Source organism: Monomorium pharaonis, chromosome 1, assembly GCF_013373865.1.
Source record: "Monomorium pharaonis isolate MP-MQ-018 chromosome 1, ASM1337386v2, whole genome shotgun sequence".
NCBI classification, from domain to species: Eukaryota; Metazoa; Arthropoda; class Insecta; order Hymenoptera; family Formicidae; genus Monomorium; species Monomorium pharaonis.
The window spans coordinates 12856528-12869892 of NC_050467.1; the positions used below are offsets into that span (position 1 = coordinate 12856528).

The following is a 13365-nucleotide window of genomic DNA, read 5'->3' on the forward strand; positions in this document are numbered from 1 at the left end:
TAGTTCGCGCTACTCCGCTGAAGAAAGAGGATTGAAGTAGATTGAAATTAACCCGTTTACACCAAAAAAATTTTACTTCTCTCCAGAGTGAATCGGGATTGGACAGCTGGGTGTAAACTAGGTCTATGTCTACGGGGAAGACCTTTCTTTCCCTCCCGTCGTTTATCTACAGACCTTGACTGCGACCGATTGCCACGGTCAAAACGCCGCATCACACCGCGCAGTCACGACCGCATCGCCGCGAATAATCCAAGCACCGCACTCGCCGCGACCGACGCTACCGCCAATCGACGCATCGACCGACCAACGCACGCTTTGTGCGTACTGCCGCCGCTACTCCGAGCGCCGTATCACTGCGAAAGACTCCGTACGCACGCGTGCCGCGACACACGTCGCCAACAGCGATTCACATATCTAGCAAACCGAGGCACCACTGTAAATATTAGCGTAGGGACTGTTGTATACAGGAGGTCCCAACGCACATGGGTCAAGGCGTAAAAAAGTAAAAGGGATCGAGTTGAATATAAAAGTCCAATATTGTCTTAAGTTAGGTCTTTGGTTAGGTCTTGGGTTAGGTCCACCAATAATCAAGGTATTAATTTTTCAAATTATGCGAATGAGAGCGCGCCGAGGGAAGAGCTCGATTCGCTTGAGCTATAACAGAAAAAAATTTATTATGAAGGTTTGATTAGCTTTTATTATTTACTGTTCACAATTACGATAGAAATTAATTAGATTATTTGAGAATTCCATACGTTAATATCTCGATTATTTGCAGACCTAACCCAAGACAATATTGGACTTTTATGTTCATCTCGATCCCTTTTACCTTTTTACAAAAATTGACCTATGTGCGTTGGGCACCCTGTATATTAGCTCGGGACGATCACGTATTACTTTATAATAAACCACTGTTAATTGTATGTATATATATATATATACACAATGAAACGTTTCATAATTTTAATGATAAATTGTGACACGGTTTTATAGAACACGCTAAAGAAAGATCTAAACAGATATTTAGATATAGATATAGATATAGATATAGATATAGATATAGATATAGATACAGATATAGATATTTAGATCTTTGAAAGATCTAATTTTCTGTTTATATTTGCAATCCATTGTTGCTTTCTGTCAACATTTCTTGGTAGACAATACATTGATTTGCCAGTTTTCCACGAGTGAGAACATTTTGACACACAGTAAGAAGACATCTTGTGTATTTTGCTTATTCGTATGACACAACTTCACAGTCATAAATAACACATCATCCCCACCACAAAGACGCCATTTTAAGGGAACTGGCCAGACTCTATATTCAAGGGACACTAGTTAGGATCAACTACACCGTATTCAATATACTCAGAATGCACCACGAGGAAGCACTACAATTCAATTTTACAACCCATAATTTTTTGTTTTTATTTTGTTCTTACTTTTATTTTTGTAAAAAAAACATATGAGGGAGACCGGGGCTAATCCGAGCTTTCTAAGATTTTTAGGTCATATCTTATTTAAAATAAAATGGATTGCAGTAAATAAAGTACCATTGGATAGCTTATTGCTCGGCGCAACTTTTTACGAAATAATTGGCAGTATAGTACTTATTAGTTCTGAGATATAATAAAAAATGCTAATTTCTTCAAAATCCAAGGTAAATCCGACCTTTGGTCGAGGTAAACTTAATCTCTCATTATTTTTGATTATTTAACTTTAACTTTTCAAGTTATTTCGTTATTTTAGGATTTTTTTTTACGTAAAATGAGAATCAGGCTTATTTGTAGCACAAAACTTGATCTTTATTTAAACTTTTAAATTCCAGCACAATTAACAAAATAAAATAGGTTAACAAAAATATTAAGAAATTAAACAGATTTATTTAACAAATACAAAAAATTAACGTATTGCACATCAATAATTTTTTTCAAGAATATAATTGTTGGAATGTGGAGGAATACAAAACAAAAAATTATTCTTTAATTGTATCTTCATCTTTTTCGCGGTAATCAACAGCTGCACTGAAAAAAAAGATTGAGTAGAACAAACTAATCTTCTGACAATGAGTTGAATGAATTTAGTTACGTCAACTACAATTGAATCAAATTGAATAAAAATTTAGTCTGTTCAACAATCTGATGTAAAAGTTCCAACTAAAATATAGTTATATCGACATTATAGATATTTTTTTAACTATGATAAAGATTGATCTAACAGTATTGAATTAATCGATTACTATTCCAAAGTTAAAGTTACTCATATTATGAGTAATTTTAGTTAATCGATCAATTTAATGCAGTTTTTGTCTAATATAACTGTATTTTCAATTTATTTGACACAATAAGATGTTACAAGAACATAAAAATTGCTGTTGCAAGAATTGATGTTGCAAGAATCAAAGCAGCTAGTTTGCTATATACAACTTTGGAATTACGTTTGTTTAGTTGCTAATACTAATCTTTTTTTATAGTGCGTAATTGCGCTTTGTCGCGTAATATGAGAATCAACTACAAAAATTTTTTAACGATAAAAAAAATATTTCCTGTATGTCGAAAAATGCAAAAAACGCAAAATACCCTAATAAAACGGTACGTGATATCCACGTTAATGGTACGTGGATCGGCATCGTGAAATCTACGTGAATATTCGAGTGGACATCCGCTCAAAAACGGTACTAGAATCTATGTGGATGCGATCATAGATTCGATGTAAAAATTACGTAAGAATTTTAGGAACTTTAGAAACTTCCTCGTAACATACTTGTTACATTTGAAGAAAAAGGAAGGAGATGGAAAAAATAACATCAGAATCTCTTTCTCAAGCAAATATTTTTTCATTACTTATTACAAAATTTAATTCCTGATCTCGCGCAATCTTGCTCATTGTTTGCTATTTTATTTTCAGCAGCGAGGTGGAGAAGAAAATCTTTCATTGGTAGCCAAGAATCTGAAAAGTAAAGCTTTGGCACTTACAGGTTCTTCTGTTTCTCAAGATCGACAAAAACTCAAAATGACGCAAAGTATGTCAAAGCATACGATTAAATCTATCTCTCACATTAAAATACAAATACACCCAGTCAGAAATGATTTCTCGAAAAGACGTCATTTTGATGTCGAAAAGAGAAGTCGAAAATTTTCGAAATTTCTGTTCGATTCGATGGATTTTTGACTCCAATTTCGAGTAATTGTCGACTTTCGTTTCGAGAATCTATTTCTCATTAGGAAATTAATTTAGAAATTGAAATTACTTTGATTTATTAAGCGAGTTCAAGCTGGCTATAATATAAATTAATAATATAAATAATAATCTTGTATTTTTTAAATTTAACTGTTTTTATCTTAAATTAGCCAAAAATAAAGGAAGAATACTTTTACTTTCCCAACTTGAATCAATGGACGAGTTCAAGTCAGCAAAACGGCTAGGTCTGCTTGCCGAGCAATTAAACATGATTGTTTTCCACCTTCGGATCCAACCAATCATATTCAACTGCTTGACAGGCCTAGCCGCTTTGCTAACTTGAACTCGTCCATTGATTCGAGTTGGGAAGGTAACATTATTCTTCCTTTATTTTTTACTTATTTGAGATAAAAGACGGTTGAATTTAAAAAATATAAGATTATTATAAACTTTTTCGCGTTAGAGCCCCCGCACCACTTTTGCATAACGTATGTACATGAGCAAATTGATTGGTCCATAAGCAAAGTGCATAAGAAATTCAACCAATCGAATTTCTTATGCATTTATGTTATGCGTTATGCAAAAGTCTGTGTGGGAGCCCTTACGCGTAACCAATCAAAAACATTATGCGGGAAGATCTTTCTCTTTCTCTTTTTCTTTCCCTAATAGGTATCTAATATTTAATTTCTATTCCTAATATTTCCTCTATTGTGCGCAGGGCCTTACATCTCTATATATAATTGATCACGCGATATACTTTACGAGAAAAATCTGTACCATGGTGACAGCATCTTTTATCCGATATTAAAAATCGATCTGAAATCTCTAATGAAAGGAGAATTGACCAATTGCGTTAGTTAATTGGCAGAATTATTCAAATGTCAATTTTCTCTCCGTCCGAAAATGTCGAAATAAGATCGAAATAATATCAACTGTCAAAACGTCGAAATGAGATCTAAATAACATCGATTCGAATTTTGAATGAAATCTTTGGGAATATAAGATTATATATCACATATATATATACTTAAAAAATTAAAAAATGTTGAAAACTCTTATTATACTTTATTTATACACAATTATTGGTTACTCGAAAATGTTGAAATTTCGACACAAGTTTTGAATCGACAGCTCTTCGATATTAATGACATCGAAACGATATCGTTTCGAGAAATCATTTCTGACTGGGCATATGAACCCTTTTTGGACCAAAATGCCACATTTTTTTCTCAACTTTTAACTCTATCTTTTGATGTAATCAACCTAGTAAAAAATTTTTGAATACCATTTTTGAACACAAAAAGCCTTCTTTTTCAGATGCCGTCGTCAAAATTGACCAACAAAGTCTTTGAAAAAAGTTAGAGCGTTTTTTCGAAATTTTTTCGAAAAAGGGTCGATTTTTTCGTGAATTTTTTTTTAAAGTCCCGTATTTTGAGTTTGAAGATAAATGACCAGACATCTCTACCATATATTTAGTGCAAAAACAAATGGCCAGAACATCCCCTACCATAATAGAAAGTGTCATCTGTATCTGCTGTAAAAGACCTTATCGAGATTTTTTAGAAAATTCAATATGACGACTTCAATACGGCGGCTCAAAGTTCAGTAAATTTCAAAAAATCAAAATTTCTTAGATTTTTCATAGTGATCTTACTAAATATAATCTAAAACCGACTAGAATTTATCAACACCATATATAAAATGCTTGAAAATTATAAATATCCCGATATTATTGTCAAATCATTGCCAGTCCTAAGAATCTATAATCTTTGACGCAGAGACACTATCGCCGACATTAGCGTCACCCAAGATATACCGGCGTGAAGGTTGCTCGATCGGATTTGTATCTCTTTCGTGTGTGTGTGGGGTATTTGTCTGCTGTGTGTGTGTGCACGTAACGCGCGCGCGCACACACACACACGCACACGCACACAAAAGACACACACACACACACACACAAAAGAGATACAAATCCGACCGAATAATCCCCACGTCGGTGTATCTTGGGTGACGCTAATGCCGGCGGTAGTCAATGTTGCCAAGTCTTCCACTAAAGTGGGAAATTTCCCACTTTTTGAAAAATCTAACACTTTCCCACCTACTAATAAAAATTTCTCATTTTTTTGTATCCAATTACATTGGGTGTATCCAGTAGCGCAACTACTCACTGAGCGGCTAAGTAGCAATTTGAAGTGATTGGCTCTGGATTTAAAGATAAAAACCACATTCGATTGCTACTTAGCCACTGTGAGCGATTGCGCTTCTGCTGGAAGCAGGAACACCAATCGTAATAAAGAATTATTAGGGACTTACTAAACTTCTTTTTTTGTTCAACAAAAGCGTCAGTTATCACTTAACTCCTTAGGATGGATTAAAGGTTAGGGATATTCAATTCAATTTTGGTCGAGTCTGTCGTTGTTTGTACTGAAAGTTACGCTGTCATATTTTCAAATCTGCTTAAAATAATTTTATATTGATATTTCTTAGTCATTTTTTAAAATAAGAAAACAGGTAGTGTATAAATTCATTTTATAATTTAAGTCTACGTTGTTCTCTCTGTCTCCTGATATTCTAATATTCCTAATATCTTTAATAACCTTGATATTATGATTTATTATTCTTATTTTTTACATTTACAGAAGTTTATTTACAAGACTGTTTGAATCATAAGACTGTTTAGATCTGCATGACGTATTTTCCATAGTGAAAATTTTCTATTTTTAAATAAAACGATAGGTATAAATTAATTCTGTAATTCATGCCAGCGAGGTTAATCTTTTTTTTATTCACGTAATAATGTGAAATTTTTATTTCCTGTTTTAACAGAAAATTATTTGTAGTTTATTTAATAAAATATGGACAACAAACATTTAAATCAAGAGAACGATGATCAGTCAGATCTACCGAAAAAAAGATGAAACAAACAAGAAAAATTTATCAAAAATACAATCTTTCGTGGGAACAGGATAACAATTATAAATCGTGGATTGCTGCAAGTAAAAAAAGGTTTATTTTATGCTTACTGTAAATCATGTGATGATCATATCACTATCAAATCTGGAAAATGGCAGCTCGATCGACACATGCAAACGAATAAACACGTAGCTACTTGTAACACAATGAAAAAACAATTTAAACTAAATGAAATGCCAGCTATTAAACAAGGAAATAAACTGGCAGTAAATGTTGAAGATGGAGAAATACGTTTAGCTGCATTTATTGCAGAACATGACTTATCTATGCGTGTTGCAGATCATCTGCCACAAATAACTCAAAATGTAGCTTCTGATTCATAGATAGCTAAAAAAATAACTTTAAGTCGAACAAAAGCATCAGCTATAATAAAGAACGTCACAGGCAAGGAATCTAAAAAACTATTAGTTGAGGAAATGAAAAAAAAAATTTTTAGTATTATCGTTGACGAAACAACAGATAAAGCCTGTCAAAAACAACTTTGTATAATTGTGAGATTATGTTATAATCAATCTCAAGTAAAAGATTGTTTTTTTAATATGATACCGATATATGATGCTACTTCTGAAAACTTATTTGAAACTATTGTTTTTTCAATGGATCGCGAAAACATTCCTTGGCGACAGAATATAATTGGATTTGCAGCAGATGGTGCATCAAACATGATGGGCAAACATAATTCTGTTGCTACACGATTGAAACAAGAAATACCAAATTTATTTGTATAGAAATGCATTTGCCATAGCTTTAATTTATGTGCATCGTATGCCTGTGCTAAACTGCCTCGTCATGTTGAAGATCTTGCTCGAGATATTTACAATTATTTTCAACACAGTGCAAAACGTATAAAATTATTAACGGAATTTCAAGAATTCGTTGGATCTGAATGTCACAAAATTCTTCAAATTAGTAATACAAGATGGCTTTCATTAGAGATGGTGGTTAACAGACTGCTTGAGCAATGGGATGCTCTAAAGTTATTCTTTACGGATGCTGTAACCCATGATCGGTTATTGAACTCAGGTAAAATTTTAGAAGCAATGAACGAAGCAACAACAAAATTATTTTTAGAATTTTTATCATTTGTTCTGCCTATCTTCAATAATTTGAATCGTACAATGCAATCAGAAGAATCGCAATTTATAAAATTTCCGGCCACGTTAAAACAACATTGAAAATCATTTTGGGTTTTTATATAAACGCTGAGTATCTTGATTCTCATTCTTTGCAACAAATTGAATATGATAATCCCAGACATTTTCTTCCCTTAGAGAAAATGTATTTCGGTGCTCATGCAGCTGTAAAATTCCATAACGAAAATCATGGGATCCCAGAAGCAGCGATTCATGCTTTTCGATTACGTTGTTTAGACTTTTATATCGAATCTGTCAAACAAATTCTCCTACGAGTATCAATTAATGATCCGATTTTAGAACATTTAACATTTCTTGATCCAAAAAAATATTAAGCAAATATCTACTATTGCGCCATTAGCCTCAAATTTCCCAAATATTGTATCAAAATTGGAATTACAAAAACTCGATACTGAATGGCGTATGTTAAGAAACGTAGAAGAAATTAATTTCAATGAGTCATCAGCTGCACACTTTTGGAAAAAAGTTGAAAAATTAACATTTGGTGATTCTCAACTAATGTTTCCAATTTTAATAAAGTTCGTATTTGCTTTATTGAGCTTGTCACACGCTAGTGATAATGTGGAAAGAATATTTTCCGTTATGAATGAAATAAAGACAAAGAAACGGCTCAGATCAAAAATTGGCAATAAACTCATGAATGGATTATTACACACCAAAAGATTCTTTGCATCAAACGATTGTTTCAATTTCCCAATTATTGAAGAGATGCGAGATTACTTTACTGTCGATATGTACTGCGATGACAGTGATGATGCAAAATAATTAAATTACTAAAAAGCTATTAAACTAAAAAAGCAATATTATATAATATATATGTTAAATGTTAAATGTAAATAAAAAATTTATAAAATTATATTAAAACAAATTATATTACATCGCTACGTATATGTTCTTAAAAATTATTTTAATGCTTGAAATAAAAAAAACTTCATTTTCAAAGTTTTCTTTAAGGTGCCTTTTCATGCTCGACGCTTATTTTCAGTCAAAAGACATCACGTGACTAAAAATAACGAAGGGGTATCTTTATTTTTAGTCACGTGTGATCTTTTGACGCTGAAAATGAGCGTCAAGCGTCAGAGTGAAAAGACACCTTTAAACTTCCCACCTTTTGAACAATATATCCCACTTTATTATAGCTCCCTCTATCACTTTTTAGTCAGAAGCACTTGGCAACACTGGCGATAGTGTCTCTGCATCAAAGATCATAGATTCTTAGGACTGACAATGATTTGACAATAATATCGGAATATTTATAATTTTCAAGTATTTTATATGTGGTGTTGATGAATTTTAGTCGGTTTTAGATTATATTATTTAGTGAGATCACTATGAAAAAAACTATGAAATATTGATTTTTTTTAATTTGCTAAACTTTGAGTCGCTATATTGAAGTCGCCATATTGAATTTTCAAAAAAATCATCATGAGACCTTTAGAGCAGATACAGATGACACTCTACTATGGTAGAGATGTTCTGGCCACTTGTTTTCGAACTCAAAATATGGAATTTTTGAAAAAAATTTAGAAAAAAATCGGCTCTTTTTTGAAAAAATAAGCTGTAACTTTTTTTAAAGATTTCGTAGGTCAATTTTGACGACGGAATCTGAAAGAGAAAGCTTTTTGCGTTCGAAAACGTTATTCAAAAAATTTTTCCTATCTTTGACTACATCAAAAGATAGAGCGTTGAAAGTTGAGAAGAAAATGTGGCATTTTGGTCCAAAAAGAGTTAAAAATGTAAAATTGTTATAGGTTGTCCCACGCCACCGAATCAACGAAAAAGATTTTACCTGAATCCAAAAGTGCTCAAAAGCTCCTTTGCTGTTCAGAGGTCTTCGAGACATCTGACATCGCCCGAACCAATCACAAACAATAATTCTTCTGCTTTGCCAGGTACAATATTTCTTTTGTAAATCAATTGTAGGTTTGTATTGTTCTTTCTTTACAAAGAAAAAATTTCACTACTTGAATTGCTTATCTCAAGGTCCGTCGATGGACGAGGACGCAAAGTAAAGTTTTCTCATGGTCGCCACATTTGATTTAATAAGTTTATATTAGTGCGCGTTATAACATGGTTTAATAACTATACTATTACAATTATATTATTACTATATGTGTGGATTATAACTTTTAACTGATTAACTGACTGATTGTCGTCATTTTTGGTCCAAATAACTTGAAGTGAATAAGATCTTATCTTATGTCCTCGTCCGTCTATTGACGAATTTTGGCTTATCTTGATTACGTCAAAAAATTACATGCCTGTATACAGTTATGATGACTTCATCTTTGGAAGAAAGAACGAAGTGGCCCGGCGTTGTCTTGGGAAAAATCAAGTCTCTGTGGAACAATAGTCAAGGCACAGTTAATAATGGGCTAAATCAGCTCATTGGCTCGTCTAATAAAGTTGCAGGCAGGCGTAGTTTTTCAAATCAAATGTTATATCGCATCTATTGAAATATGTTTGAGATACTTAAAGTGTGAATGAATATAGAGGAACAAGATTTGTCGTACAAGCATGAGTTTGCGCTGTTCGACATACAGCGTTTCGGCTAACACTGAAAGCTATTATAAAAAAAAGATTTTTTTTTAATAACATTTCTTTTGTATCTTGTTTTTTTTAAGAGCATGACGCACAATTTATTTTTTATTATAATTGATTATTCTTTCTTATTATAATTGGATTATTATTTTTTATTTTATATCAATGCTTTTATGAGAATCACGATTCTTATGCAAATTCGTTTATTAAAACAAATGCTGCAAATAATATTTTTTAAACCTCCTCACATTTTTCTATAGTTATTTTCAATAAAAATTTTTTATGTATTTCGAATTTAACAAAATTCTTCCTAAATTTTTATGTCTATTAAGTTAGGCATGCATCCTTTATCTCTCACAAAAATCAAAATAGCATTTATATCAAAACTAAATGCTTTATGTGTTATTAAAGTGCTCTATTCTTCTCGATTAACCGCTACGGCGGCATTGACTCCATATGGCGCGGAAAATATATGTGCCCCAGTGGGCATTGACGTCATATGGCGCACATCGTTTATTTTTTAATTGGCTGGATCGATTTGCATGAAAATTGATATCCAAAAGTTTTTTGTATCACTGAACATGAATCTAAAGTCCAAATTCCAAATTTCAAAATGGCGGACCCAAATAATTAAAATTTTTTAATTGCTATAAAACCTAGTATCTAGGGATTTTGTGGGTCGCTGAGTATAAATCCAAGATCAAAACTTTAAAATTAAAATGGCGAACCCAAAATGGCTGTTAAAAATAAATAAATTTCTTTATTTTTATAAAATGTGATATTCACGCGGTGTTTTTGGGTCGGGTGTGCCCAATGACAAAAAATGTATATAAATAAACAAGTGTTTAAAATTGAATAACGAACACGATACACCAGAATATAAATACGATCCATAAGCTGTTATAATATAAGTTCACTCTATCTTAACTGGCTATTTATAAATATATAAAAAATGTGAAATTAGAATCTAGGAAAAAAAACCTAGCAATTTGTTTGTAAAAAGAAACTATGAAGTGAGTAATGGAAATATAAATTTTACAACGAGTACTTGCAAAAGAATATATATATTGTAACCGCGCTCGCGAGCGACGGCCAACTTCGCTTCCGCCTCTGGTCACGGCCCTGTGCCGCCCGGGTCGAGGCGATCGAACTCCGATATTCTCGCTAAAACTCGAACTTGGGCGCCAGGTACGTTGAGCGTACCATTCTTTTTATGCTGAATAGTGAATCAACGTTACGCCGATATAATCGTGGAAAAGACGGGCGTTCTTTAGATGACCGGGGCCTCGGCGGCTCCGATAGCCAGCTACTCAGCCAGAGAGCAGAGAGGGAGGTTCGGCGCGGGCGGATGGAATCGGAAAGGCGAGAGAACTATCAAGACAACGTAAATTTAACAATGAAATTAACGAATATATTTAACAATGAACGATACAGAATTATAAGACGCTGTTGAGCGGCGACGGTAATTCGCGCGTGTTACAAGCTGATGAGCGCTCGAAATTAAAGTCGCGAACACGGGATAATTATTGAAAGAGCTATTTTACGTACGCGGAAATTCTCCGAATTGTCTATGCTTTATCCTGCGTCGTTATGAATTTCTTTTTATTGCCAAAAAATGAAAATTTTCATCTTCTTTCAATGTTTAAACAATGATTCTCAACTTTTTTCGAGTTGAATTTTTGTTTAATATGTTTGTAGGATTTTTTCGAATAAGAATCTGCACTAAAAGTGCCTCTTACAATTTTTTCTCGAAAAAGCCTAATTTTCCTGTACTAGAACTCCCGGTAGGATAACGGTTTCGTCAAGGGCGATCGGGACGAACACTAATTCGAGCCTGCACAACACGCCATAGACTCGTGTTCTTCTGCACGTTATAATATCCCGCGAACCATATGTGCGATAATTACTACTAGCTCGCCAACGAGGCGGCACAAGACGACTACATTTATTTTGACGAAAACGTGATTACATGGGGATTCGCAATACGCAGACGAGAATCTATTAACTTTTACAAAAATATAAGTGCGCGAAGATTCTCAGTACAATTAACGATAATGACTCGCGATGCGACTACAATACGAAAATATAAGTAACTCGGCTGCGGATCGGGACACACACGCACGTAATTATAACGAAAGGAACAGCACGCAGCAAATTCATGCAGGCGGGCGCGATCGGGCAAGGCAGCGATACTCTAATAAATTCGTGATTCTAATCTCATGACTACGAGACCGTAGCAAATTTGTGACTCTTTCGCGAGTCGCCCAATCGCGAAATCGGTGGCTTTACGATTCTCGTGACGCTCGTCTCACCAAGCCTCTCTCTCTCGTCGTCCTTATCCGGATTGGGATGACTTTCGGCTCTTATGTCCTCTTACACGAAACTTGCAGCTCGGGATTCGGATCGCACAACACTAGACAACATCCGCAGCTCGAGTGATTGATCATAGATTCTGCGGGGGCCGCTCGGCGACGCGCCCCACCTTGCCTTCGATAAGCCAGGCCCTTACTGGCCGCGATTTTCCAAATTCGACTTGCGCGCTACGCGCAAGTGCATGCCGCTACTTGCTGACTGATCCAAGCGTGGTAGTTGATATTTTTGGGCTCCGTGCACGGGAATTTTTGCGCTCTCCTCTGCGGCAATTTCCTGAATCCTCGCCGGCCGCATTCTTCGCCACCGGGACGTTATTTTCTCCTCGACGAGGGCGCACCATTGATTGCAGCTGTCGGTATCCCTGCCGGAACTCGTGCGGGATCGGATTTGAAGTCGCCCCGTCGCGACGCCGGCCCTGCGCGCCTTCACTGGATCCTGAAAGCGCGATTTGGCAGCAGTATCGAAATTCTCTCACGATAAAATTGTAGGCAAGATAAGGACGGTATTACCTGCGGACCCCCGCTCGAAAAGGGTCTTCTACAAATCCCTCGTTGTTAGTTCTCTCTCTAAGGGTGTCCTCTATTGAGACGCCAGATTATACAAAATAGGTCCGCTTTGGCCACCGACTTCTGCCACACTCGCGAATTAGTGCTCGCAAAAGTCTTAACAATTAGTGAACGAACAGTACACGGGACGACACACACAGAAAATGTAACATAGCACGTTTTCGCGTCCGCTCCCGAGCGGGAGGACGCAGGACCCGCGTGATATTAACGCATTAAGGCCCTTGTGACGGACAGCAGCCTGCGACTGTCACGTCACAATATATACATATATATAGCGTATATATATCAACACATAAATATTTATCCGTTATTTTCAATAACAAAATTTTGTACCTCAAATTTAGCAATTTAAAAACACCTGTATTATGAATTTTATTCAAATAAACTAAATTAAAATATTTTTGTCTGCCATATTAGTTCCGCCATTTTGAATTTTAAAATTCTGATGTCTGATTTGTAATTGTTCGGCGACCCCGAAAGCCTTTAAATACAAAGTATTTTTGAATTGCGATTACTTTTTTTTCTTGCCCACAGGGGCACAAACAGTGAAATTTCGCCTGCCACCGAAGCGGTTA

The 13365-nt window shown here is 34.8% G+C and overlaps 1 protein-coding gene across 9 annotated transcripts in view; it reads left to right on the top strand.

Annotated features, from left to right (window-relative positions):
* Positions 1–13365, top strand: part of LOC105832507 (protein TANC2) — a 208645-nt gene that overhangs the window by 102756 nt on the left and 92524 nt on the right. For 7 of the 9 annotated variants that reach the window (XM_036295464.1, XM_036295457.1, XM_036295458.1 and 4 more), the window contains 3 exons: positions 2911–3025; positions 9062–9202; positions 9582–9722. In XM_036295464.1, the coding sequence (XP_036151357.1) occupies positions 2911–3025; positions 9062–9202; positions 9582–9722 (397 nt within the window). The remainder of the gene's footprint in view (positions 1–2910; positions 3026–9061; positions 9203–9581; positions 9723–13365) is intronic. The other 2 variants (XM_036295461.1, XM_036295463.1) reach the window with 2 other exon arrangements.